The sequence below is a fragment of the Serinus canaria genome, chromosome 4 (assembly GCF_022539315.1).
Source record: "Serinus canaria isolate serCan28SL12 chromosome 4, serCan2020, whole genome shotgun sequence".
Taxonomy (NCBI): Eukaryota; Metazoa; Chordata; class Aves; order Passeriformes; family Fringillidae; genus Serinus; species Serinus canaria.
Window position 1 is genome coordinate 20,415,410 of NC_066317.1, and position 24,556 is coordinate 20,439,965.

Sequence of the window (24,556 nt, forward strand, 5' to 3'; positions counted from 1 at the left end):
TTTGGACACTGATGAACAGCAGAAGCAAGTGAGTTCAATGAGCATTAGCTGCTATACCCCAGGAGAAAGCAGGCTCTGCTGGTTGTTACTGAAGCAATAATAGACTTCTTGCACAGAAGATTTCCCATATTCATTATCCAGAGAGCAGCAAGGTCCTGGCAAGCCCATGTTTTGTTCCATTGAAAATCACTGAGAGATGACAAGTTGTATCCCCTGAATGTTTCACAGGAAAGCTCTCTGGCTATGAAAATGAAAAGAGCCTTGGTTCTATGCTCTGGACTAGTGGAGCACAGGGCCCTGAGCATCACTGCTCCAAAGCTGCAGAGGTGTGTCACAATGTTTGCTTATGTGAAGCACATCTTTCAGACCAGCACAAGCAGAGGGGATGACAGCAGGTGTGACAACTGGATGTGCCAGTGTGGTCAGCCTGTAGCCTGCTCCATGTGCCCCCAGACCACACAGGGATGTACAACAATGCCTGACAATGGGAAACAGCAAAAGTGCAGCCAGAGCAGGGGTAATAGCTCCCCCCAGGAAGGAGTTAAGCAGCCTCTTTTGGAGGCCCCAGTAGGAATGCTCTGGGGTGATGCAGTTCTGGCAGGGTCAATATGACTAAGCCAGTCTGTAGCAATAGCTGTCAAAACACACTGTCACTCACTGCTCAGGTTGGGAAACTGTGAGACTGGGATTGCTTCATCTAGAAACCCACAGATATTTTTGCTGCTGTGTTTACATCCAGGAGAAGTCATCTATAAATCCCAGCTTTGACTGATGTTTCACTTTCTGGGTTACTGCAAGAAAAATTAAAGCCAGTTTGTTGTTATGGTGGGGGGGTTTGTTTGTTTGTTTGTTTGTTTTTTAAAGAAACCCTTGATTACAACTAAAGGAGGGAAGCACCTTTCTGAATAGCTAAGGAACATGGATTATAGTGTCAAAGTCAGCTCACTGGCAGAGTGGTAGTCAGCTCTCATGTTCTGTTTCCCAGGAATCTGATCATTTCTGAATTCAAGGGAATTGCTATTCATTCCTTGAAAACATGAGTAATGTCTACAAAATCATCCTCCTCAGTGCTGAGCTAATTTCTTGAAGATCTGGTTATTCTTTTCTGAAAGAGAAACTGACTTTGCAATTGAAAATACAAAAAGACAGTTTTGTTCTGTCTACCTACAGTAGCATGACTCTTAATACAATTATAAAATTAATAAATGAGAGCAGACTTTATCTTGTAAATCCCATAATATCTAAAAGGATTTATGCTTTGATTTATAATGAGACTTGGGCTTTGTTTGTTAGGAGGCAGCAAATCTATTGCTACCATTACTGAACAATGCACTCTTTAAGGGATAACAGATGGTAAATGGTAGATGTTCCTTCCTTTCTTGTGTTTTCAAAATGCTATTTAATTTTTTCTTAGCAAGAACAGGGAAAAAATGGGATTTAATGTAAATATAGATTTTTTTTTCAGCTGATAGAGTGCATGTATATAATTATACACTGATTTTGTTGATTATTGAGTTAATAAACTATAAATGAGTGCAATTCTAAGAGGTTTAAAGAAAGTACACATGTGCTCTACAGATAATTTTAAAAATCTGTTGTTTCTTCTTGGGTGCAGGGCAGACTATTCTTGAGCACCAGAAACTACAGCAAATATTCAGTCTTTTACAACAGAAGAAAATAACAAAGACTAGTCAGGAGGGAAGAAAATATTTATATACATCTCCTCCATACCTGAGAAGGTATAATGGCTTACAAAGCTGTGTTTTCAGTCTAGAAAAGTGTAGGAAAAAATAATCAATCTTTGCCTTTGAAATGTTATTGTCTAAAATTAATGTAATGGCCAAAATTTTTTGGAACCTCCTGTAAAGTATCTTTTTGGTTTGGAAATTTAGAATAACAGTTTTCCCAGAAGATTTTTTTTTTTTTTTTTTTTTTTAAAGTCTGAGTTTGGCTGTTATGAGGAAGAATGCATTTTCTGTGAAATTTGGGAGTCTTCCTTCTCCAGAGGGGTAGATTTTTATTACACAGCTCATCCTAAGGGAGGATGTGAGGAGCCTTCACACTGGATGGACACTGATTGCTGGAAGTAAGGTTGGGATTTGACAAATGACCTCGATGTGGCCTGTAGAAACTCTGCCAGTTGCAGAAACCACACCTAGGCCATATTCTCAGGGGCTCCAAACAAAACAGAAACCTCTCTGCACATGGATTTAAGCAGTCTTACCCTTAGACTCAGGAATATGGGCTTCTGTGAACTGCTTTGACCTCCTGTGGTGCTTCTGGCCCAATTCTGCTCATTGACCTGTTGGAGGAGATGCCCAAATGGCCCATGTGCATAAACATGGCACTAAACCTGATGAAGTTGTCTCCGTTTCGGTGAAAGGCGTGGTTTGTGTGACTGCAGATGAGCAGAGCAGGTAGGTGGCACCTCCTTCCAGACTCCTACTTTAGATGAGCAAGTGAAAAGCTGCTGTGTGAGAGATGTTCGGGGAGAATCAAGGTCATGGGGGGGGCAGGCATGAAACACCATCCATTGGGGAGCAATTACAACAGAGCAGCAAAGCCAAGGTAGTGCAGGCTGAAAGGATGTTAGTGTCACTTTGCTGGCTTTTCTCTCACCCTTATTGTTCTGGGGGCTGCTTGGTACTTATGTCAGTTTAAACCCTTGTGTATCCATACAGATGTGCTTTCCATGTTTTTCAAAGCAATGCTGTCTTACAATGTTTCCAACTCCCACTTGAGCAAATGCATTTTGAGAAGGAAAAGCAGGAAAATCTATTGCTGTCACCATGCAAACAGTGTCATTTCTCAGGCATGCACAAAATATGACCTTTCCCATTTAGTTCTTGCTTGCTTTGCTGCTCATCTGAAGGACAAAGCTGGTAGATGTTGGTGTTCCAAATTTAGATTGAAAGAGGAAAAGGGTTTTTTAAAAGCCTCCTTTTTGAATAACTAAACCTATACTCTTCTTTAAATTGAAACTTTATCAGCAGGTTCTTGCTTTTCATATTATGTTGGTTATTTATTGGCTTTTTGCACCATCTGCACAGTCTACTCTTGCCATGAAGAAAACCTTGACAGAGGTCAAGTCCTCAGGCTGATCTGCAGTCTCTCTTCTCATTTTAGGAAGATCTCACTAAAGTATCTGTACAGTGTTTAGGAATTGGATTAATTCATTTTCATACTACTTCAGTTTTCATTGGCTTTTGTGACAAGAATTGATGGATGCTGAGCAGGGGAGATGATGTGTGTTAAAAGCAAGACCATCCTTTTAATTAATTTCCACTCCATTAAGCCCCTAAGGGCTGTGATGACTGCTGGCATCCTGCCATGCTTGTAGGCTCTCACTGGTGTTCAGGCCTTCCCTTTGAACACAAGCTCCTCGCTCATCCTCCTGGCCATGACCCCAGGGTGGAGGGTGCTCCGATGGGATTGCTTCTCTGTCAGGGACAGGGAGGGGAAACACAACAGAGCTGAGCACAGTTTTGTTCAGTCCTGGCACCTAGGATGGCCAGCTGCTGCTGCTGTGCTTCTCACTGCTCTTCTTCCCCATGCAGATACAGTTCTTAACTCTCTCCTTCCCTTACCTCTTTCTTCCATTTTCACTGATCTTAACTTCTCCATTATTCTTCTCCTAATTTCTGTTCTGTCCTTCCAACCCATTCCCTGAGCTGACCTGCCCATGACTCATCCTGCCCATGTTGTATTTGTCTGTGGCCCTGATGCAATGCAGCCTGTATTTAAGTGCTTGATTATTGCTCAAAAGCTGAATAAATAATAATTTGGTAATCAATCTTAGATTGGCTCCATAATAAGGCAGCTGGATTAGTCAAATGTGGGAGCACATAAATGTCACCTGCTTCTTACTGCAGTATCTGAGTCAAAATAAGTTCTCCTTTGCCTTGAAAACTGACTATAACTGCACTTCCTATCCATTCATATTTAAATTGGATCACGAGAAACAAATAGATACTTTTCATGTATTTCTTATCAGAAGATGCAATATGTATTTTTTAATGGTGACAGAGAAGCAAGGCACTTGGAAATGGTAGCCCAGAGCTGGAGGCACCTAGAATCTGAATCTTCTAGAAAGAGATGATGAGGAGGATGCTGTGATTTAATCTCAGCCCAGGTTTGGTTTTATTACAACTCATACTCTCTTTGGAAGTTTTTGCCAAGCCCTACTTTTTACCCAGAGACAGCTATGTACACATTTTAGTGGAGCAACACAGCAGAAAGTCACTCAGGAAGCAAAGCAACTGCTACCCTGAGGAATTTTTGTCTGGTGTCAGGTGCTTCTCAAGATTTATCTGTTATCTTGGGAGTATTTTCAGGGCCATTAGTCCGTCTGGTTTCCTAAGGACCTTTCAAGCACCATTCTACACATCCTAAACTGTTTATGGGATGTTTATGGCCATCGGTGCAGGAGAAGCATCCTTTACTATGATGATAAAGTCTGTTATTTTCATTGTTTCAAAGTGCTTTAAGAAGCCACAGATCAAAAGCTGTTGCTGCCTGCCAGATTAGTATCTAAGGTGGTGGTAACTTAGCTCACCATTACAGTGGATTTTCTGCTGTATCAAGACTTATGTCAGTGCAAAGATGCTTTCTGTGAGCAGTCCACTGTGTGGGAGTACAGATCTTGTATGAGCCTGTTGCAGATCTTGAATTGATTGCCCTTAAATGGGGACGTTACCAAGTCAGAGTGTGTTCAAAAAGAAGTGTAGAGAATGAGTTAGTTGACTTGTTAAAATTATTGACCTATATATGGTGAAGCCACTGCTTGATATTTGTCTGATTTTTAAAATTCTGTGCTAAGGCAGGACAATGCTAATACTCGTACACTGGCTTTTTAAAATGTGTTTATATTCTAAACTGCAGTCTTTGCCAAAAATCACCAGCTGTAAAATTTGCCAAAGATGATCTGATTAGTGTCAGAAGGGAAAAAAACAAATGTTGGGTTATAGAAATGTTAATTTCGGTGTATAAGCCAAATAGCAGAAGTTCTTGTGTTAGAGTAGGCCATCATTTTAAACACAACAAAATCACCACTAGGTGTAAACAAAATCAAGTGGGACAGTATTTCCAGGAGGCACTTATTTTTTTGCCAGAAAGTTCATTAGGATTGCAGCTTATTGGTGGCAGCCACATGAAAAATGCCAAAAAAACCCAACAAACCCCACCACACTCTTCAGTTTAGGTGAAAAATTAAACTTGCTGCAGCTGCCAGTCTGCTTTCTCAATGGGCTTTCTTCACATTGATCTTTATGCACAGATTTTCTGTTTTCCCATCAGTTTTACAGAACTAAGTCTTTTCCTCAGAATAATGTCAGTATTTCCTGGTTTATAGGGTATGATGATTTTGATAGCTTGGTATTTCTTGCAAAACCTTATTTCAATTTTGAGAAAACTGCTGAAGCAAACCTATCCTCTCAGATCCTATTTAGATTCCTGACTCCTTGTGCTCTTGGATAAACTTGAATTCTTCAATTTGTTTCTTATTAGCTCAAGAAACATGAAGTGTTCTCTTGTCCAAAAGACAAAGTATAATTGGTCACCTAAAGGGTGCAGAGGCATTCACATTCTAGAACAAGATGTTCTAACAGCAGACCTACCACACAAGGTAAGAGCATTGCATCACTCTTGGAATATTGTTGATGATCCCAATGTCTGTGCAGCGCAAGAAACAATCTGCTGAGAAGTGAAGGAAAGTTCTTCCTGTGCTTTTCTCCAGTGCTCACCCCACTAATCTCCCAGTGGAGCTTTATTTGTAGAGGATGTGTGTACAGTAAATGTGCAGCTGCGACCCAATCACCACAAAAACACTGGGAGACACCCCAGAAATCCTGAGCTACACACTTTGTAACTCTATCTGCTACATTAACAACTGCTGGAGAAGTCATTAACCTTTGGACACTTTGTTTCTCTTTCTGTGCTCTGAAAAGTTTGCTGGCAGGCTTACCAAGGGTTAATTAGAGTTGTTCATTTTCTCTGCCTAATGGCTTTCCTCAGCAGCCTTTATAACTGAGCCCTAGATGAAATCCCATTGCAGATAAGAAGTTTAGTAAAATTTGGGAGCTGCTGCTCTAAGATTTGTGAAGTCATCTGTGCAAAATTCATACTGGTTTAAGAGTTCTTTGAATTTCAGTCATCTGTTGACACCCAGTCAGTCACTCAGTCAGTGGATGGGAACAGGAATGTATCTGCTAATTGACCAGGAAAACATACACCTACACGGAAATAGATGGGTGCATATCTGAAAGTGTTGTTTACATCTTATGGCAGCAGGCTAAACCTTTGCTCTTCCAATCTCCCTGAACCCTAGCTCTAGCACCAAAGTAATGGTGCCACCTGCCACCACTGACATGCACATTGCAGACAACAAGCAATTAAGAGGTTTGCTAATTAAAAAAAGAGTAAAAGTTTTTTTCATGCATAAAAATGTAATGCTGCTTAAGGAAATTGTCTGGAGATCACCTGATGACTATCTCCTCCTCCTCCTTTGTGAGGCATTTCTCATGGTTACTCACAGTATTTCCAGACAAAATGTTCTCCCACAGGCAAATCATTCAGAAAAACACTGAATCAAAGGTAGCAACAAGGCTTTGGAACAAACAGCTTTAAGTGTTCAACAAGACCAATAACCAGCGCCCCAATCTGCCCTAGGGCACCTAAACCCTGACTTTGCAGGCTGTGACTCAGCACAAGAAATGGCTGTCTCCTGGAGAGGGAGTAGGTTTGTACAGGTTTTGTGTGCCTTCACACTGTTAAGTGTTGCATACATCATCTGCCCTATGGAAAACATGCCTTGCATTCCCTGCTATCCTCAGTTTTCAAAATGTGCCTCAGGTCCTTCCACAGAGACACAGCTTGATTTGGAAAAAGCACCAGGTAACAGGATTCTTGCCCAAAAAGTTAAATGACAGGTGTGTTCAAAAGTAAAGGTGAAATGAGGAGATCCATCCAACCCACTGCATATACACAGGCATTGCTCACTCTGCTGAGAATTCTTCTGCACAACTCTCATTTTTATCTGTATTCAAATCCTTCATGTCAAGTTTTTTTCTCCTCTTATTTTTCCTGAACTGGGTCTACCTTGGAAAGAATAGAAATAAAGTAGCAGACTCCAGTCAGTCTCATCCTGGTGAAAACCAAAGGGTGGTAAATGTTTAGCAATGGTAAAGGGAATTACAGCTGCATTGGATGTAACACCAGTTAAAGTAAGGCAATTTAGTAAGCAGTTTATTTTGCAGCCTTCAAAAATCAGTAAAATTGGTCAAATTAATTGAATTAATTACATAATTACAGATTGAGGTGAGATTAAGAAATACCAGACAAATTGCTGGGTACACTTGCATATATCACGTTTGCCTTTACCCACTTGCCTATGAAAGATATGGAACCAGTTTTGACTGCAGTCTGCAAATACAACACGATGTCCCTCTTTTTTGAAGCTTCAAATATGATGAAGCAAGATAAAAAATACTTAGGGAAGAAGAATACTTAGGTGCTGCAGCTGCACATTTACTGTACACATGTCTTTTACAAATAAAGCTCCAGTGGGAGATTTGTGGAGTGAGCACTAAAGGAAAGCACAAGAAGAAATTTCCTGCATTGTTTCTTGCCCTGCTCAGACATTGGGATCATCAACAATATTCCAAGAGTGATGCAAAGCTTTTACCTTGTATGTTAAATCTGCTGTTAGAACATCTTGTTCTAGAATGTGAATGCTTCTGCACCCTTGAAGTGACTAATTGTGCTTTGTCTCTTTAATTTGTCTTACTTCATCAGTATAGAAAATGCCACATAAAAATATACTTTCCTTATACTCTCAACTTTGTTTCAGGACAAAAGTGAGTGTGCATACGTGTGAATATATGTGTAATTAAACATGAAAAGCCTTTGCAGAACTTACGTCAGGTCAGCTGAATTCTTAATCTCACCTTTAGTTTCTATTTTGCTTCCTGAGAACTACAGTGAAAGAGAAATAAGCTGTACCACGTGGTCAGCTGGCTTAAGCTCTTACAACAAAAAGGTTTCCAAAGTCAGTCATCCCTAGCTAAAAGTGTCCCTGTTCCATTGCTTCTCGTTCCTCTCTGTGGATTTTTGCCAGTGTTTTCTGTACTTGACCACCACTGAAGGCTTCAACTGCCACTTGGATTACAGCTGTGTTTGAGTGTTTATCATTCTTGTCACTGCAAACAGGAAAGACCAAACCTACAAAATTTGCACCCTAGAAAAATCTGGTAGCTTGCAGGTTGAGCTGATTAAATTGTGTGAAAGCTTATCAAGAAACATTCCTTCATTAATAGAAGTCACCTTATAAATTGGTTGTGTCTTTCCCCCAAATGAAAACCATTATTCTTCATTTTGGATGTGAAAAGTCATAGCCCATGTAGCCAAATACAAGCCTAATCCATAAGATGAAGGCATTGATTTCCTACCCAGAGTCTTCAAACTCAAGATCTATTTCACTTGAACTAGGGCTCATTTAATGAACAGAAATAACAAGTACCTTTAAAAGCTGAAGAGAGGTTATTTAAATTAAAAGACATGAAACGAATGGGTTACAATAGCCTGAAGGGTTGATAGGGCATATTCTTAGGAACAATTATTTTTCTAGTACCTCTTTTGATCCTTCTGTTTTTTTATTTTGCTGTGTCAACTGACTTAGGTTTTCAGAGAGGAAAAGTGATGAGAAAACATTCAGGTTGCAAAGGAGTGTCTTTCCTGACCCTTCTCTCCAATTCGGCTTTCTAAACCCAAGGTGAAGTGTTTGAGATGAAATTATCCAGAGAAGCTGAAATCAGCATTCATTTGGTTATCTTTAGGTACACAAAAGCTGTACTGAGCTGATAAGGAGTAAAAGCCCAGCTGGATGACAGCAGGTTAGGCATTTCAGATTGTCTGAACGTTTGGATCTGGTCTCCTGTGAGACCATCAGCAATGACATTTTGACTGTTTCACCTTAAAACTCACACAGGCTTAACTAAAGCCAGAAGTTAAGTGGATTTCTGCTCACAGAACACAGAGGTACCTCACCAACTGCTTTTCTTTTTGCCAGCATTTCTTGTGGAGTTTTGGCTACAGGAACCCGTGCTACTCACTTGGCTTGATTTTGGGCCAGTCTGCCGCTTCTATCCTGTGGTCTTCGTACTTCGTGCCTGAATAGGCAAAGAGGTAGCGGCTGATCTCTGCTCGCCCCCGCAGGTTGAAGTAGGTGAGCTTGTACTGAGGCATGCTGGACTCTGCTGGGAGGGGAGACAGCTGCTTTACACAGGGTTAACTCAACTCCCTTTTTACAAAAACACTCTGTCTGCTTGGTTTTGACAGACACGCTTGTACAATGCAAAGGAAATATTACACCAAGCCCTGGTGCGCTGCGCTTTGCAATTGTTGCATTGCTCACACCTTTTTGTTCCCCATTTGCCAGCCACAGCACACCCAGACGTGAACAAAGACAGCTGAACCTGCAGTTCCTCCTTGAGTGACTCCTGAAAGCTGACTTGATTTTTTTTTTTTCACATGTAATAGGCACTTTCAGCTTTCGTTTATTTCTCTTGTGACTCCAAACTCAGGCCATCTATAAAGTGATTTGGGGGGGGGGGGGGTAGGTTGTTTTTTTGTTGTTGTTGCTTTTGTTTTTGGTTTTTTTTCCCAGATATATTCTTCTGTACCAGAATACAGTTGTTATCTCAAGCACCAATTTTGTTCAGACCTGCCCTGCTCAGCCCCTACTGCTTATGGAGACCTTCATCCAAGACCAAATCATGAGAATAACCAAACCCTTGTGATTTTTTGCATTGTGATTTTTTGCATCAATTAGTTCTGAAGTTGTATAAGCAATTGTCCAGAATTATTTTAGAAGAAAAATTTGCTATGTACACCAGGCTACAGTGTTGTTTTGGGAAAATCATCATTGATTTTTCAGTTTTTGTACAGAAGCCAAAAGAAAACTTGAAATTACTCTTTTAAGCTTTCATGTGATTTATTTTTTTCCCTACAGTTCTAGTTAGGAGTCACGTTACTGAAAGGCTCTGTTTGTTTCCCAGGGTAACAGGCAAGAAAAGATAATATTTGAGGGTTTGCTTGTGTAGCAAGGATGGTACAGGAAAGGTAAACAGATAAGGCTGCTTTAAACCAAAGGTAAGAATTTACACATAGCACTTGAATAAGAGAGCTCAGCTGAGACTTGAATGTGCTGGGGAAAAGATAGTAAAACAACTGTCTTCCTCCTCAGCCAAAGCAAAACCCATTCTCATTTTTGCCTTGAAGGAGATATTGCATTTACCATTCTTTTATATGCATCACATTCAGAGGGTTTGTAAGAAAGCGCAGTGCACAGATCGTCTGCACCAGGACAGAAAGGGAACCCTTTTTTTCTTTCTTTCATGAGTCAGTGCTACCATATAATCTCACAATAGAACAAGCCCCCGTTTAGTCATCTTGCCTTGAAAATGTAGTTGAGGAGATACACCATCAGCCTTTTGCTTTAGACAGAGAAACTCTTGGTTCAGAAACAGAAAAGCTTACACAACTCACACTGAAAAGAGCACACTGCTTTTGCCACTTGTTCCTCTAAAGTCAAAGCACGTACCCTCTGTCTTCAGAGTAGCAAAAGCAAAAAGAAAACCCGAACAAAAAAAAAAAAAGCAAATGAGTGCATTAGAGACTGCCTAATTCATTGTAAAAGTTATCTGCTGCCCTACAGCACGCAGCAGGCTCAGAAGTGAATTATTAGTGAATGGAGATTCACATTATTAGTGAATGGAGACTTATCATGTCAAATGGCCTAGGAGAGAAGCAGCAACAGAGCTGGAAAATTACCAATGGAGATATCAACAAGTGCTTCCAAATAGAGAGTCCATTATAATTAATTCATTGTGTTCCTTTGCACAGTATAAAAGAGAGAGGCTTCAGGTGAAATGAAGCATCACACATCACATCATGATGTGATTAGTTTTTTTAGATGTGTGAATTAAATGTGTTTGTCTGCTGCTTGGCAAAGGCAGCTCAAAGGTTACAGGTGCAACCACTTGTTTCTCTAAGGAGAGAAATTTTGACAAACCCAGCTTTTTCAAGCAAGTTTTAGGTAAGTGGCAGAGCTTGGCTACTCCATTTTCAAGTTTTGTACCCAGATTTATTACTTGGTATGCTCTTCATATGATAATACAATATACTATTATATACTGTGAATTTGGTTATGCGTCTAGAAAGTTAATGTAAAAAGAGAGAATTGATTGTAGAAGGATTTTCTTCCCTTTTCTCCCTGTTTCTGATTTGGTGGTGTCATTCAAGAGCTAGGAATGGCATTTTAAAAAGAGCATGAGTCATCTGAGATTCATGACAGCAATTCAGAAGCCAAAGGGGAAAAAAACCCAAACCTTGAGTCTTAATTTTCAGGTTTTTAGAGACAAACAAATGTTACTGATTTAGTGATTTAGTTTCCATTTCCCTCCTTTAGGAGTGTCCATAGAATTTTTTCCATCAACACCTATAGCAATACCAGTGCCCTGGACTTGCTGCACCACTCACACATGGCTCCTGTTTCCTGGCTGCCTCTAGCCCACTCAGCCCTCTGCTAGCAAATATTTGCTGGCAGCTGGAAGGCATTTAAAAGCACAAGAATAGTAGATTTTTAAGGTGCAGTCGTGAGGGAGGAGACAGCTACATAGAGAGAGGGCTGGAGATGGCTGAGGCCTGAACATTCCAGTTGGTGAGTGTGTTGGAAGAGCCTAATTCTTACACTGGGAGCTCTCTGTACACAAAGGCATGTCCAGTCAGGAGTAGTGAAGTGATGTAAAGAATTAGGGAATTTGGGCTGATGATTAGCAAGTCTCTCTGCCTGTTGTGATAGACAGTGGGATAGTTTGGTCTGTCAAGGAAGCAGTGGAAGCTATTGTTTGAGTTGTCTAAAGCAAAGCTAAACAAATTTCTAATGAACACATCATAAGGAGTAATCAAGGATTTGTAGTGGTGATGCACTTTTAAGCTTATGATTTTTTTCCCATCCATAAGCAAAAATAAAAACAAAACTAAAACCAACCCCAGAAGGAGTTTACCAAAAATACCTGACATTTTAAAAGCCTTTCTAGGTTTACTGTAAACATTTTTTGTAAATATTTGTAGGTTTTATTTTTTATTTATATTTGCTGTGAAATGTCAGGAGTAGTGCTTCCTAAACAATTACAGATAAGTTTCTAAATGAAAGAAATGGTTTTGTTCAGAATAACTTTTTTGCCAAACATACAAAGTAAGCTGTTAGGTTTTTTTTTTCTCTTGTCCTCCTCTCCCTCATTTCCCCAGGGTGTTTTATAAAGAAGGGGATGATGAGGAGCTAATTAAAACCATTTAAACCATCCAGAATTACTAAATTATTGAAAAATGTCATTTCTAGGGGAAAAATATCTATTTGGTGTCTTTGAGTTGATTTTTGGGGTGAAGATGTTGGGGACTTTTTTGGAGGTGGAGAGCAGGAAAATCTTTATCTAAAATTGTTTCTCATTTTTTAGGTTAGTCATGGCTTAAAAATACTAAAAGATGGTTGTGGTGGATGGACTTCAGTGCCCAGACTTGCAGGCATTTAGCCACCTTCTTAATGCTGTTAAATCTGTTTGGGTGAGTTCATTGCAAAGCCAGGTGTGTATAAAAGCAGGAGGGGGTGATTTACCTTCCACCAATAAACCTGCCACCTCAGCAGTGTTTTTCCAATTTCATGTGTTCTGATGAATATACATGGCTGGGACAGCCCTGTACACCTGCCCTCTCCTACACTGACAGCATTCCTGAGAGGAAAGCTGGTGTCTTTACAAAAAATTTGATAGGTGCAGGTGTTAACATCTTTGAAATGATCTTAATGTCTCTACCGACTCTGGGCTGCAAGTTGGTTGCTGAGCCCAGGCAGCTTGGTCCCTGAAACAGACAAGGGTCTGCACAGCCCGAGTTTCTGAATTTTGGGGTGAAACAGTAGGTTCAAGGGGGGATATGTGGTAGGTGGTTCAAGAAGGCTGTACCTTCCTAGTGCCTCAGCCAGTGGGGAAAGGAAGAGGGCACCATGTGGCTGGGATTTTAGGATAAAACGAGGCTGTGCCCTCTGAAACCTTGAGAGACAAAACCCTGTGGGCGTGTGCCCCAGTGGAATCTCTCCCTTTGTTTGAATAAAGTTGCAGGGCTCCTGCATCTCCTATTTGGACATAAACCTCTGGCATTTGTGGATTTTCCTGATACTTCAGTCACTTCAGATACTTCAGTCACTTCATTGCCTACAGCTTTCAAAGCCATGAACTCAACAGCTTTAAATTTACTATTAAATTAGCTTTAATACTTTCAAGTTGTTGACCCGCTTAGCTGATTTTCCAGCTTTCCTCTGTGACTTTCTGAAAGCCAGCTTAACTGGCTTTAACATACCTTTAAACAGAAGATTAATGAATCTCATGATTAAATTCAACTTGGAGCCACTCAGTGACAAAATCAAACAGGAAATCTGAGAGAATGTCAAATATGTGTAAAGTTGGCATCTGCCATAATATTCATGGGTCAGTCAAAAAATCATGGTGGAGTTGCAAGCGTCTAAGAATTTTATCACAGATTTCAAATGATTTAAAACTGTTTGTGGCTTTATGGAGATAATGTATTTCCTGATGAACTTGGGATGCTTTTATTCCAGTTGAAGCAGGACTGAGCAATCGATTTGAAAACCTCAAGCAAGATTAGAGTTTAAAAACGGAGCCCAGGAAGGAACCAGCATTTCCTGGGGACTGAAATACTGAGTTTAGTTAGGAGTAGGACAGAAGAGAAGAAGCACTGGCAGACTGGACACTGCTCAGGCTGATTTCCACGCCTGTACTCAGAGCATGCAGCCTCTGCTCGGCAGTGCTTGGTCTTGCGTGCCCAGCCTCAGCAAAATAAACCACCAAAACTCTGCTGGGCTCTCTACTGGAACAGTCTTTCATCTCTCTTTTGGAAAATCCTGCCCTCAAGGGAATACCAAGAAAATATTCCTCATGCTGGTAACAGGCACCAGAACCTGGATGCATGTGAGGAACCAATTAAAATTAACTTTTATTTATGCCTCAACAGAGGCCGCCGCCATTTTAGAGTCTCTAACAGACAACGCCCTCAGAAAATGGCGGGAAGCTCTGGCGGGGTTTGCCTGGCAGCATGCCTCAATATTGTCCAGGTTTTGTGCTACAAATCCATTTTTTGATATGGGGGGGAAAATTACTACAGAGCTTTAATGCACGCTGTGTGCAGGAGGCAGCTGGGACACGTGAGGGGGGCAGAGGCCACTGCCATTGTAGGGTCTCTGCGTGGCCAAGGCCTGTAGGAAATGGCGGGAAGCTCTGGATGTGGGCAGAGAGAATTTGCCTGGCAGTCAGTCCGGAGAGAGGAAGCTCCCACCACTGGGCTGCAGGTGCTGAAACTCCTGCTGCCTGGGACCAACTCTCCCTGACTATCCAGTGCTCGATAGGATTACAAGAGGAACCTTAGCACATAAACACAGCCAACTGCGCCATAACCGGGGCCTGCTGCCTCCGTCTCTAGGGGAGCGGGGGGCTTGTCTGGAGGTTTGGCTCATTCTGCCCCACTGTTCTGCTTGCCCTGCCTCAGCCATGTGGTCTACCCTGCCTCTCTGTTCCCCTTTCTATCCACCTTTGGTGATATAATATTTCTTTATTTACGCCGAGAAATCTGTTCAAAAGAATCCCTCCGCCATTCCTTTGCAGCGGAACGCGACAATGGCAGGTACTCAATGTGTGAATTCAGAGAAAATATTTTGAAATAAGGCAGCACATAACTACATTTTCCTGCACAGGGTTGTTAGTATTTGAGATGACAGTCAGCAGAGAGCTTTCCCTGAGCTGGGGGTGAAGAGGAGGAAACACCAGCTAAGTTTAGCTATGTCCTCACATGCATCCAAAGTCTGACAAACGGCTTGTGCTGCAAAGTCCCCTTAACTGTACTTTGTGCTGCAAGAAATTAAGGCTTTTCCAGCCTGAAGGTTGCATTAACGCTAGATGATGTAAAAGAGCCCAGCTGTTCCCTCCAAGAAGCAAGACCAGTATGGTTGAGGTAAGGTTCATCTGGGTGTTTCTAAAAGCTGGGACTTGAACTGTGTGTTTGGAAAAGATGATGCACTGCACTGTATTTCTATTCATTCGGCATGAGGGTTCTTCATTAATTCAGGAGTTACTTCTGGAAAGCACCAGAATTAGTGCCTGACACAATGCTGCCCTGGCCATGGGCTTGCCATAGAAGACAGACGGAAGCTGCAGGTCTTTGTCTGCCAGGTGTCATTGTCCTCTCTTGAATTGCAACCAGAGCATGACAGTGATTCAGGAGTGATGATTCAGTCAACGGATACCTCTTAATTTTATTGTAAGATTAAGCTTTTATAACCATTCAGAGTGTTTTTGTTGTAAGATTAAGCTTTTATAACCATTCAGAGTGCTTGGTTGCTGGAGCTGATTATATATTCCATTTTCATTATTTTCCAGGATGAAAGTATAGCAACAAATCAGCTTTCATTCACGTATGCCTACAGGTATCTCTCTGCCAAGAAGACTCTTACTTTATGAAGTTTGTGTCCTCCCTAAGCACTGTATCCAAAGGTGAGAAGCTTTGCAGAAATTTTTCTTGGGTTTTTTTTCAAGCGCTGTTTTAAAGGCATTTGCTGTTTCTTTATGACATTTTTCTGCAAAGTTAGCCGGAAAATGAAGTAAATTTGGAAGCAGATGCAAACCAATCAACCTGATTTGGAAGTCCTACAGGTTTCCTGGGGCACTGCAGTTTCACCCAATTCCTGTATTTATTCATACAATTCTGTCACATATGCAGTCTGAAGTCTTAAAATTAGTGTCAGCCGAATGTTTTCCATTAATAGTAACACTGGGGTTTCAGAGGGAAGACTCACTCTTGTCTTCCTTATTCCCAGTGACAGGGCCATGAGCACAAGTAGTGCTCATGTCAGCTAGGATACTCAAATTAGAAAAGGTGAGAAGCTGGCTGAGTCTCTGCACATACAGACAAAAGAATCTTTGCACATTAAAGAAGCAATCTTTCTTAGGCTGTCATCACAGGAGTGACCTGACTTCTCCAAATATGAAGCATGGATTTTTGGTTCTGTTCCTTAGGAGCTGGCGGACAGTTGTGTTACTTATGGAGTACAAAGAAAAATCTTTAACCAGGAAAGAGACTTTGTCTGTCTTGTTTCACCTAAGAAACGTTAAGAATAGTAAGTTCAATTTTGCCCATCTTTGCTTATTGTCCTTGTCATATATGTGCATTCCTCATCCCTGTGACTGGAGAGCTGAGCATTAAAGCAGCTTTCTCCCTCCTCAGTTTTAAAATTATGTTTTAGCTGTCCAAGTGAGTCTTTTTGCCCTTATTTGTTTAAATTTTCACATTTCAGAGGAAGGAACCAGAGAGACAAAAATAGTTACTGTATGAGGCAAGTAAATCAAAGCTTCCACAGCTGTAACTTTATAAACTGCACAATGTAGGAAAGATAAAAATATCCATGTGCAGTATTTCTTCCTTTTTTTTAACCAACATAACAGTCAAAGTTTTGCGGAAAGGCATAATTGTTTACATTATCCTGTTTGAGCAGTGCTGAAAAGGCAGAAACCGTCTGAGAAGCAGCCTTGCCCTGCCTGTGGGTGTGGTGCTGCACTCCTCCTAGTTACTGATCAAATTGGTTGCTACAGGAAATGTCTTCAATTTTTTTACCTTGAATGAAAAAATATTAGAGATTTAAGAGATATTTTCAGCCTTTGAAAACCAATAATAGTACTGATTTAATAGTTTTGGTTGGTTTTTGTTTTGGGTTTTTTTTTCCTGAAAAAGATATTTTTATTAGTTCTCTTTTTTAGCAAAGAGAATAAGAAATTTTCTGCCCATCCTTTTGGGGAGAAGGATTAGAGAATATTGGCAGATTGATGGAAGACTGCAAGTTTTCCAATGGAAGATTTCCACAACAGTCTGTTTTGACAGAAAATAAAATTAAAAACTCTAAGTAATTCTATTTGCTGTCATCTCTCAGTCTGACATAGGCTCTCTTTCTGAAAATTGATGGTCTCTTTTTCCCACTCTGGTCCAGTTATAGAAAATAAACATATGGAATTGATATCTTATATTTCTAAGCCAGATAGCAATCTGGACCTTGGAAAGAAAAGAGAAAAAATCTGTTTAATACACAAAATATCTGAAGTATATGTTTATGGAATTTTATGTAGGGTTGAGTTTTAAAATAAAAAATTACAACTATAATGGATTTTTTTAAGCATGATTTTCAAGTTTAGATTCCTGGATCACTTAGAGCATAATATAGATGTAAATTCTATTTTAGAAAGATTTTGCATATGCATGCACCTGCTGTGCTGCTTATTTGTGACCTGTGGGGGCAATCGGCATCCTAAAAAGAGAAGAGTTTTAAGGCATTACTGTGAGAGTACTGAGTAGCACTAATGGTTTTAAGTATTTTAAGTGACCTGATGAGTAAAACTCTACTGTCCGAGCAAAGCCTGATCTATCAATATGTGGGCTTAAAAAAAAAAGGAGCTGTAGGAGACCTTAAAGCAATTATCTCTCTGAGGAAGCTTTAGGCTTGAATTGCTGATGTGGAAACTCAGAACTCAAAAAAATCCTTCAAGAACACAGGAAAAAAAGCCACTTGTTTTTTTGCTGATTTTTTCTAGAAAAATAACCACAATGTATCAGTGAAAGAAAAAGTTAGGAAGGTGGGAGTCCAGTGTGAATGGGTGTCCACTGTCAAGATTTGTTGAAGGAGAATGCCAGACCCCACTGGGTTTCCCTGAGCTGAGTTTGTGATTGCCCCTCATGCAACTGCAATCAAACTGATCATAATTAATTCAGATATCTGAAGTTCACCCTGTTTGAACTGAAGTGAATGAGGGAACTCTCACACGTCAGCAAGATTAAGGAGGTAGGGAAGTAGTGATGGGTGTCCTCAGTCTGCCTGGCTTGCCACACCCTTCCCTTTAGGGTCTGAGCGTCTGAGGTGACTGATCCTCAAACTTTGGATTTGCATCTACTGGTGCCAGTTTTACATAGAGAACTTTTGGAATTGTTTTGTGCAGCCTCTTTTAGATTAATGAATTGCACACCTGAGACCATGAAATACTGGTAAATAAAATTGCAAGAGATCTTGGGAAAGATGCAGACAAAGGAGTGGTTAGGATCCTTTCTCAGGAAAAACTGCTTAAGTCTTTTATATCCACATCAGATGTTTCAAGAATTCCCAGAAGCATTTTGTGGTAGAACAAAAGCCTAAATAATCTTAATGCTTGCCAACCCCATGTCATTGCTGTAAAATTCAGGCCTTGCATCTCTCTCTGGACTCTTCAGATGAATCAGCATGACCTAATATTCCTTCAGAGCTCAGTTGTGAAAAGCGTAGCTCTGTGCTGTTTAGATGGCTCTCCAAAGCCAGCTGCTTTTTGCCAGGAGGAATCATGTCCATTTTCTGACCTCATAAGCCTGCCCAGCACAAAAATTTTGTATCTGTCTTGGCCACCTATCATATTTCCTTGGATGCTAAAAAGTGGGCTTTTTTTCTATCCCAGCCATGTGTGGGTGTGAGTGTGTGTGTAAGTGCAAGAGGGAGTACAAGCACCAAATCCTTCCCCCTGCTTGTCTAAACTACTTTGCTCTTGACCTGTTGTATATCATGAAAATACTGTATAATTTGCTAAAAACACCAAAATTATAGGCTCAAAAGAATTAGATAGGCTTTTAAACACTGTGTATGATCCCTGTAGCAAGTACAGGTTTGACTGGGAAAGGTTTTTATTCACTTTGTAGAATTCTCCAGTACCCACCACTATGTGTCCTGGTCACAAATTCCTGGTGTCCTCCTGCTCTGCCCTGTAGTACCTGGCACAGACCACTGTGCCCAGGAGGCATCAGTAGAGTGGGCTGGGGCACAGATCTCAAGTATTTTCAGATATTTTTAAATTCTTTTCTTAGCCAGAGTGAGCCTGAGGAGACCCAGAACCTTGCTGAAGTGCTTTTCAGGCATTGCCATTCTCCTTGAGAGGACCAAATGTGGACCTACAGCTTTGAGCAGCACCCAACCAGAAACCTGGGGACCACCCAAATTTGGCCATAAGTGAGAAGTGTGCAGAACTCTTGAGTTACAGTCAAAAACTGCTCAATATGTAAAACCCTAACCTGTGTGTTCCTACTTAAGTAGAAAATACTTTCTGAGAGGCAGTTTGCTGCCAGTTTCTCATGGAAACTGCAGCCAGTCTGGCTGCGGGGCAGTCCCAGTTGCTGTGTGCCTGGTACAGAAAAATGGTCATTTGGCTGAGACATGCAATTACACATCACACATTCTTTTTTGTCACACATCAACTAAAGTAAGCCTGTGAGACAGCTTAAACCTTTGTTTGCCTTTTCTCTTTGCATCTGCTACAAATACAAAGCATAGTACAATTTGCCTGGTATCACTGAACATCCTTGTTTTCTCTCTTTTTCCATCTTGTGCTTATTCTTTACTAAGTCATTCCAGCAATATTTTTAGTTACTTCTAAAGAGTTTCAAAAGTAGGCATTTCAGTTCTTCGCAGTTCATTGTTGTGGCTTGTTTTCTGGGTGTTTTAGCAGATTGCCTTGAGATTAGACACGGTTCTTCAAAGTGGTGGCACTTTGAAATGTATATGTGGGATTTGGCTATTTTTTTCCCTTCTTTCTTTTTTCTCACGCTTCTTGGACTAACTGTAAAGCAGGTAAAAAAAAAAAATTCACCTGTTTGAAATTTGCAGCATATATGGTAAGTCTCCAGCAGGTGTGAATGGGCATAGCTTTCTGTGCCCCCTGCCAGCCCAATGCCACCCCCATCAGTGGTTCCTGGGCAGTGTAATTACTTTCTGGTGAGATTTCAATCTAAGATGTTTTGAAAATGAGCACCAACTTCAGTTGGTCCTTTTTCTTTGCAGCTGCTCAGGAAAAGGTGGGACAGACAGCAAGGAGAAATGTTATGAGCAAACCCTTAGAGCAGCAGAGCATGTTGGGCAGTGGCACAGGAGCATGCTGTGCTGGCTAACATGCTTGCTCCTGCAGGAATCCAGAATTCTTTTAAGAATTACTTTGTGTATATTTTCAGTTTAAAGTCTGGAGAGCTTCTGTCCTATTTCTATACAAACAGATTTGACTGTGTGCTTGGGCATGTGTGCGTCTGCAGCATGGAGTAATTTACACAATATGCACATTTTTAGGGAGAGGTAGATTCTGTTTTGGATTAAATAAAACAAAATAATGAACAAAAGTAAACTTAAAAAAGACCTCTGTGTCTTTTTTTCCTTACAAACGTTGCAAGTTTTGAGTATAAAAGTAGTTGTGTTTACAAACAGTTGTAAGGAGTAGAGAAGCCCAGGAAAGATACTTTTATAGCTTTGGTTTGTTTGCTTGGATAGTCTGAAATGAACAGGGAACAAGAAACTGCTTTTAACAGAGGAAATGTGTGTGGGAGGATTATGTATATAGGACAACAACAGCAGTTAGAAGGAAAGAAAAAAAAGTCCTCAATGGCTATTTGAAGTAAAAGACAACAAAAAACCCTTTGACTTTGATAAGGAGAAAAATTGAGTGAGTGGAGTCAGATGCAGGAGATTTTTACTCTATAGAATGACTGTGGGAATTAAGACCAGAGTATGTTAATCCATTGGTTTAGAGCACAGGAATTTGAAAAATGAACAGAACAGTGTACAAAAATGACCTAGAATAATTGGTTGGTGCTGCTTAAAATTAATCTAATTTCTCTGACGTTAGCTTAGATTTAGCTTGGTTATGTAAGTGAAGGCATTTTAGTCAGCCTTTACATCTAATGGAAAATTGGTTGAAATGGGTTTTCACGTACTAAAAGCTCCTTGCAGAATTCTCAGAGCCCCCTCACTGATCTCCTTGCTGATGAGGCTGTCTTTTCTTGGCAAGTACCCTGACTCGCAGCCTGACTTATCCAAGTAGCTCAGCACTGACCGAGCAAGGCACTGATGAGGAACAGCGGCTTGCTTCTACAACATGCCAGTGATCTGCCTGTTTGCCGCTGGAAAAGCAGCTCCCAGTTTGGGGCAAAGTCTGGTTTTAGCGATGCACGTGGTCGTACAGATGTCCTAAGTGCAGCAGGCACAGTTTAAGGATGCCTATAAGTAGCAGAGAAGGTGCATAGATGGGGTGCTTGGGTAACACTCGCAGCCACCGTATGTAGCTGCTCTCTGCAGGTAGCACCACTCTGAGAGTCAGGCTGAATAAACCGAACAAATCTCTACAAATAAGCACTCTCAGGACGTGCTCTACACGTAGCATAATTTGACAGACTGACCTCGCACGCAGCCACTGTAGCTGTAGCCTAGGGAGGGCAGAGTAGGATCAGAAGAAGCAAGGGGAAAGAGAGGAGCCGGGCTGCAGCGGCAGCAAAGCTGAAAGAGAACTCACTCCGGTGCGGTGATACGCGGTCCCTTCCTTGGCGTACGGGAGTCCCGGTGAGCGCCGACCCCGAAAAGGCTGGCGCACTTGGGCACGGGCTGTTAAATATGCAAACCACCCCCTTCCCATGACCGCCTGCATGACTCTCCTCCTCCCCCGTCTCGCACTCACACGGTGTCTGCATCATTCCTGATAACGAGCAAGTTTGCTGACTTGGGGCTAGCAGAGCATACTGACTGCTGGAATTTCTTGGCTTTCGTTCAAAGCAAATTTAAAGTGATAAAGTGCCATTTGAATATATATGATAATAAAGACAGGCTCTGAGGAGTTGAGTCAGATGACGACTTCTGAATGTAAAATGTGTGGAACAAGTCAAGTAATATCTTTTGTAAATTATTTCTAACTAATGTGAAGCCCACATTATTTGATTGCTTTAGAGGAATGCCTCAAACAGCTGCAAACAGAGACACTCCAAAACGCTCTTGCCACAAGCACCAAAAAAAGCCAGAACAAAAATGCTCCAAAATGCTCCACCACCAGCACAAAAAAAAAAAAAAAAAAAAAAAAAAAAACCAAAAAAAACATCTCCTAAACCTTTTACATAAAGAACCGAGTGTGATTTGTGATTTAAGCTGGTGGTTTTGGGGTTTTGGTTGGTTTTGGTGGGCGGGGTTTTTGTTATCGGTGAAGAAGGATTTGTACAAACTGTGTAATGAGTAATGCACATTTGTAGTTATAGCTCTCATGTTGCTGCTTCTCATCTGTAGTGAATGTTGTGCTTTTCTGCTTGTTTTTCTTTCTCCTTTTCATTGTACTTTGGCCTTAGCAAGTCCATTTGATGTTGCTCTGCTTTGCTCTCCTCTGAGCATGGGACTGCAATGCAGCAGAATTGGAGCAAAGTTTTCTGATTCTGTACTGGGATGTGTACCACACAAATCTGCTCTGAGCTTTCTTTGTGTCAATAAACAACTGTGTGTGTGTTCTCTGCAGGTGCAGGGAGTGGTGCTAACAAAAGCACTCTCTTCTGGAATGAGGTGATAGATCACTCTTAATCATTTGCTGCAGGTCAACTCCTTTTCATGTAATACATGTTTTTCCCTGGTATAAACAGATGAGTTTTTACAAACCAACAGCCTTTACAACTAAGAAAAAATTTACAAAAAGAACCCCAAAGTGTCTTCTAATTTGGACTGATGTAAACTGAGTGACAAGCTGAATTGCTGAGGCTTACCTTGGTGGTGGCACTTCCATGCTTTCAGATTTGCCTTGGCTGCAGATCTATGCTTTAATATTCCTTTTCTCCAAAATATGACCTTAGAGGTGGTGGTTTCGAGTGCATCCCAAAAAATAAAGTTTCAAGTGCTCTAATAGCATGTTTCATCAGTTTTTAATTGTTGACTTTTGATAAAGCAGCCTATACAGGGTAAAACAGTTCCTTCAGTTGCAGAGAAGCAGTCTGAGACTTTTTCCTCATTTCATTAGCAGAAAACAGAAGGAATGTTTATGGTTCTAAAGCAAATGGAATTTGAAACAAATTTATTTTAAATATGTTTGCAAATTTTGAGCAACCAGGAACTTTTAGTTATTTTTATTTGGAGCAGATAGTGGAACACAGCAACATGTTGTGGGATCAGGTTCTCAGCCCTCTCAAAGGCAAGAAGAAGGTATTATTCTCCAGGAATTGTTTTCAACAGACCGCAGGTTGGCAAGGTTACCAGTAAAAACATGGTAAAGCATTAGTAAGCGCACTGGTAATCTAACGTTTGCTTTCTCTGTGAGCCATTTAAGGAGTTAAAACTGTACCTTCACTGCTAGAGTTCCATTCATCGAGTTGATATGAAACACAAGTACTCATTTGTGCTACAATTACACCTTCAATGACTCACAAGGTACTGAAACCCCCTTTTTCCCTTTGCTGTAGGAAATCTTTAATGTAGATCAGGCAGAAAAGATTTCCAACCTGTGACAGGAGTGTGCTGGGACCACATTTTTCACTTCCTGTTTTGAATGGGTAACTGAGTCCCTGTCCAGTGGAAGTTGCCTTCAGGCCATGCATCTTGGGCAGGCATTATTCCTTCCCCTCACTGCTGCTCTGGGCACCTTAGGGTCTGGCAGGAGCGTGAGTATGCAGACAGTGCATACAGGGGCACCTATCACTCAAGCTAAGTACAACTCTTTACATGATCAGGAAGTAGGCTCTCCTAAAGTAAAAGTAATTCTTCCTCTCTGCCAGATTTGTCTCAATGCATGTGAATTATCAAATAAATTCCTCTGCTTTCTGAAATGGGAAGTGATTTGTGCATACAATTTCAAAATAATGAAGTTAGTAGTGCACTGACCTGATCTAACCTTGTTTTCATTTGCTGATGATTTCTTGCAGATTAAGCTCTCCCTTTCTGTTGCCCTTTTGGCCTGCAACTGCTGATGACGGCATGAAAAATTGGCTGAACTGCTCGACAAAGCAGTCAGCTGGGACTGTGTATCCATCTGTTACATGAGGCTCCTTGCCTAAAGCATCCTTCATCTCTGTCCAACTTCTGGAAACTTCAGGGATGGGAGAGCAGACCAGTCAAGATCGTGATGTATTAAATGAAGCATGTATAAAACCTGGGTGCATGAGACATCCATTTGTGTCCAACACCTTTCCTGGGAATGGCAGGAGGGGCTCTTCAGTGGCAGGAGCTGCAGTCAGCTGTCTCAGGACTCAGCAGCTGACCTCTTGCCCATTTGTCTTTTGGTCATGGAGAAACATAAAGGTTTCTCATGGTCACCTGAGCCCCATGGACAACTCTGTGGGCATACACCTGGCAATTGTGTGGAGTCATCCAGTCAGTGAAAGGATGTTTTCCATGTGTTTTATACAGGGAAGTGAAGACATTTAAGTCAATAACACATTTCCTTTCTTGGTCAGCGTGGGGGCTCTCCCTGTGGTTTGAAAGCCCTAGATAAATGCAAGGGAACTCACATGGATTAAATTTAAATCCAAGATTTAGTTCAGCAGATGTCCCTTTCAGGGCATTCACAGGCTATTAGAGGATCAGTGCACTCCAGGCAGATCTCCTGCCCCGTGACACCTAAGTGTTGAGGGATCCCTATGCCTATTGATTGTGGCC

General features: G+C 41.1%; 1 protein-coding gene across 2 annotated transcripts in view; it reads right to left on the minus strand.

Moving 5' to 3' along the window:
- The window catches only part of HPGDS (hematopoietic prostaglandin D synthase), a 29,369-nt gene extending 7,752 nt beyond the window's left edge, over positions 1–21,617 (minus strand). Inside the window, exons 1-2 of one of the 2 annotated variants that reach the window (XM_050973524.1) lie at positions 21,453–21,617; positions 9,108–9,248 (exon numbers count right to left, since the gene is read on the minus strand). In XM_050973524.1, the coding sequence (XP_050829481.1) occupies positions 9,108–9,240 (133 nt within the window). In that variant the 5' untranslated portion in view covers positions 9,241–9,248; positions 21,453–21,617. Of the gene's footprint in view, positions 1–9,107; positions 9,252–21,452 lie in introns of both variants that reach the window. The other variant, XM_050973523.1, reaches the window with a different exon arrangement.
- Positions 21,618–24,556: the final 2,939 nt, after the last annotated feature.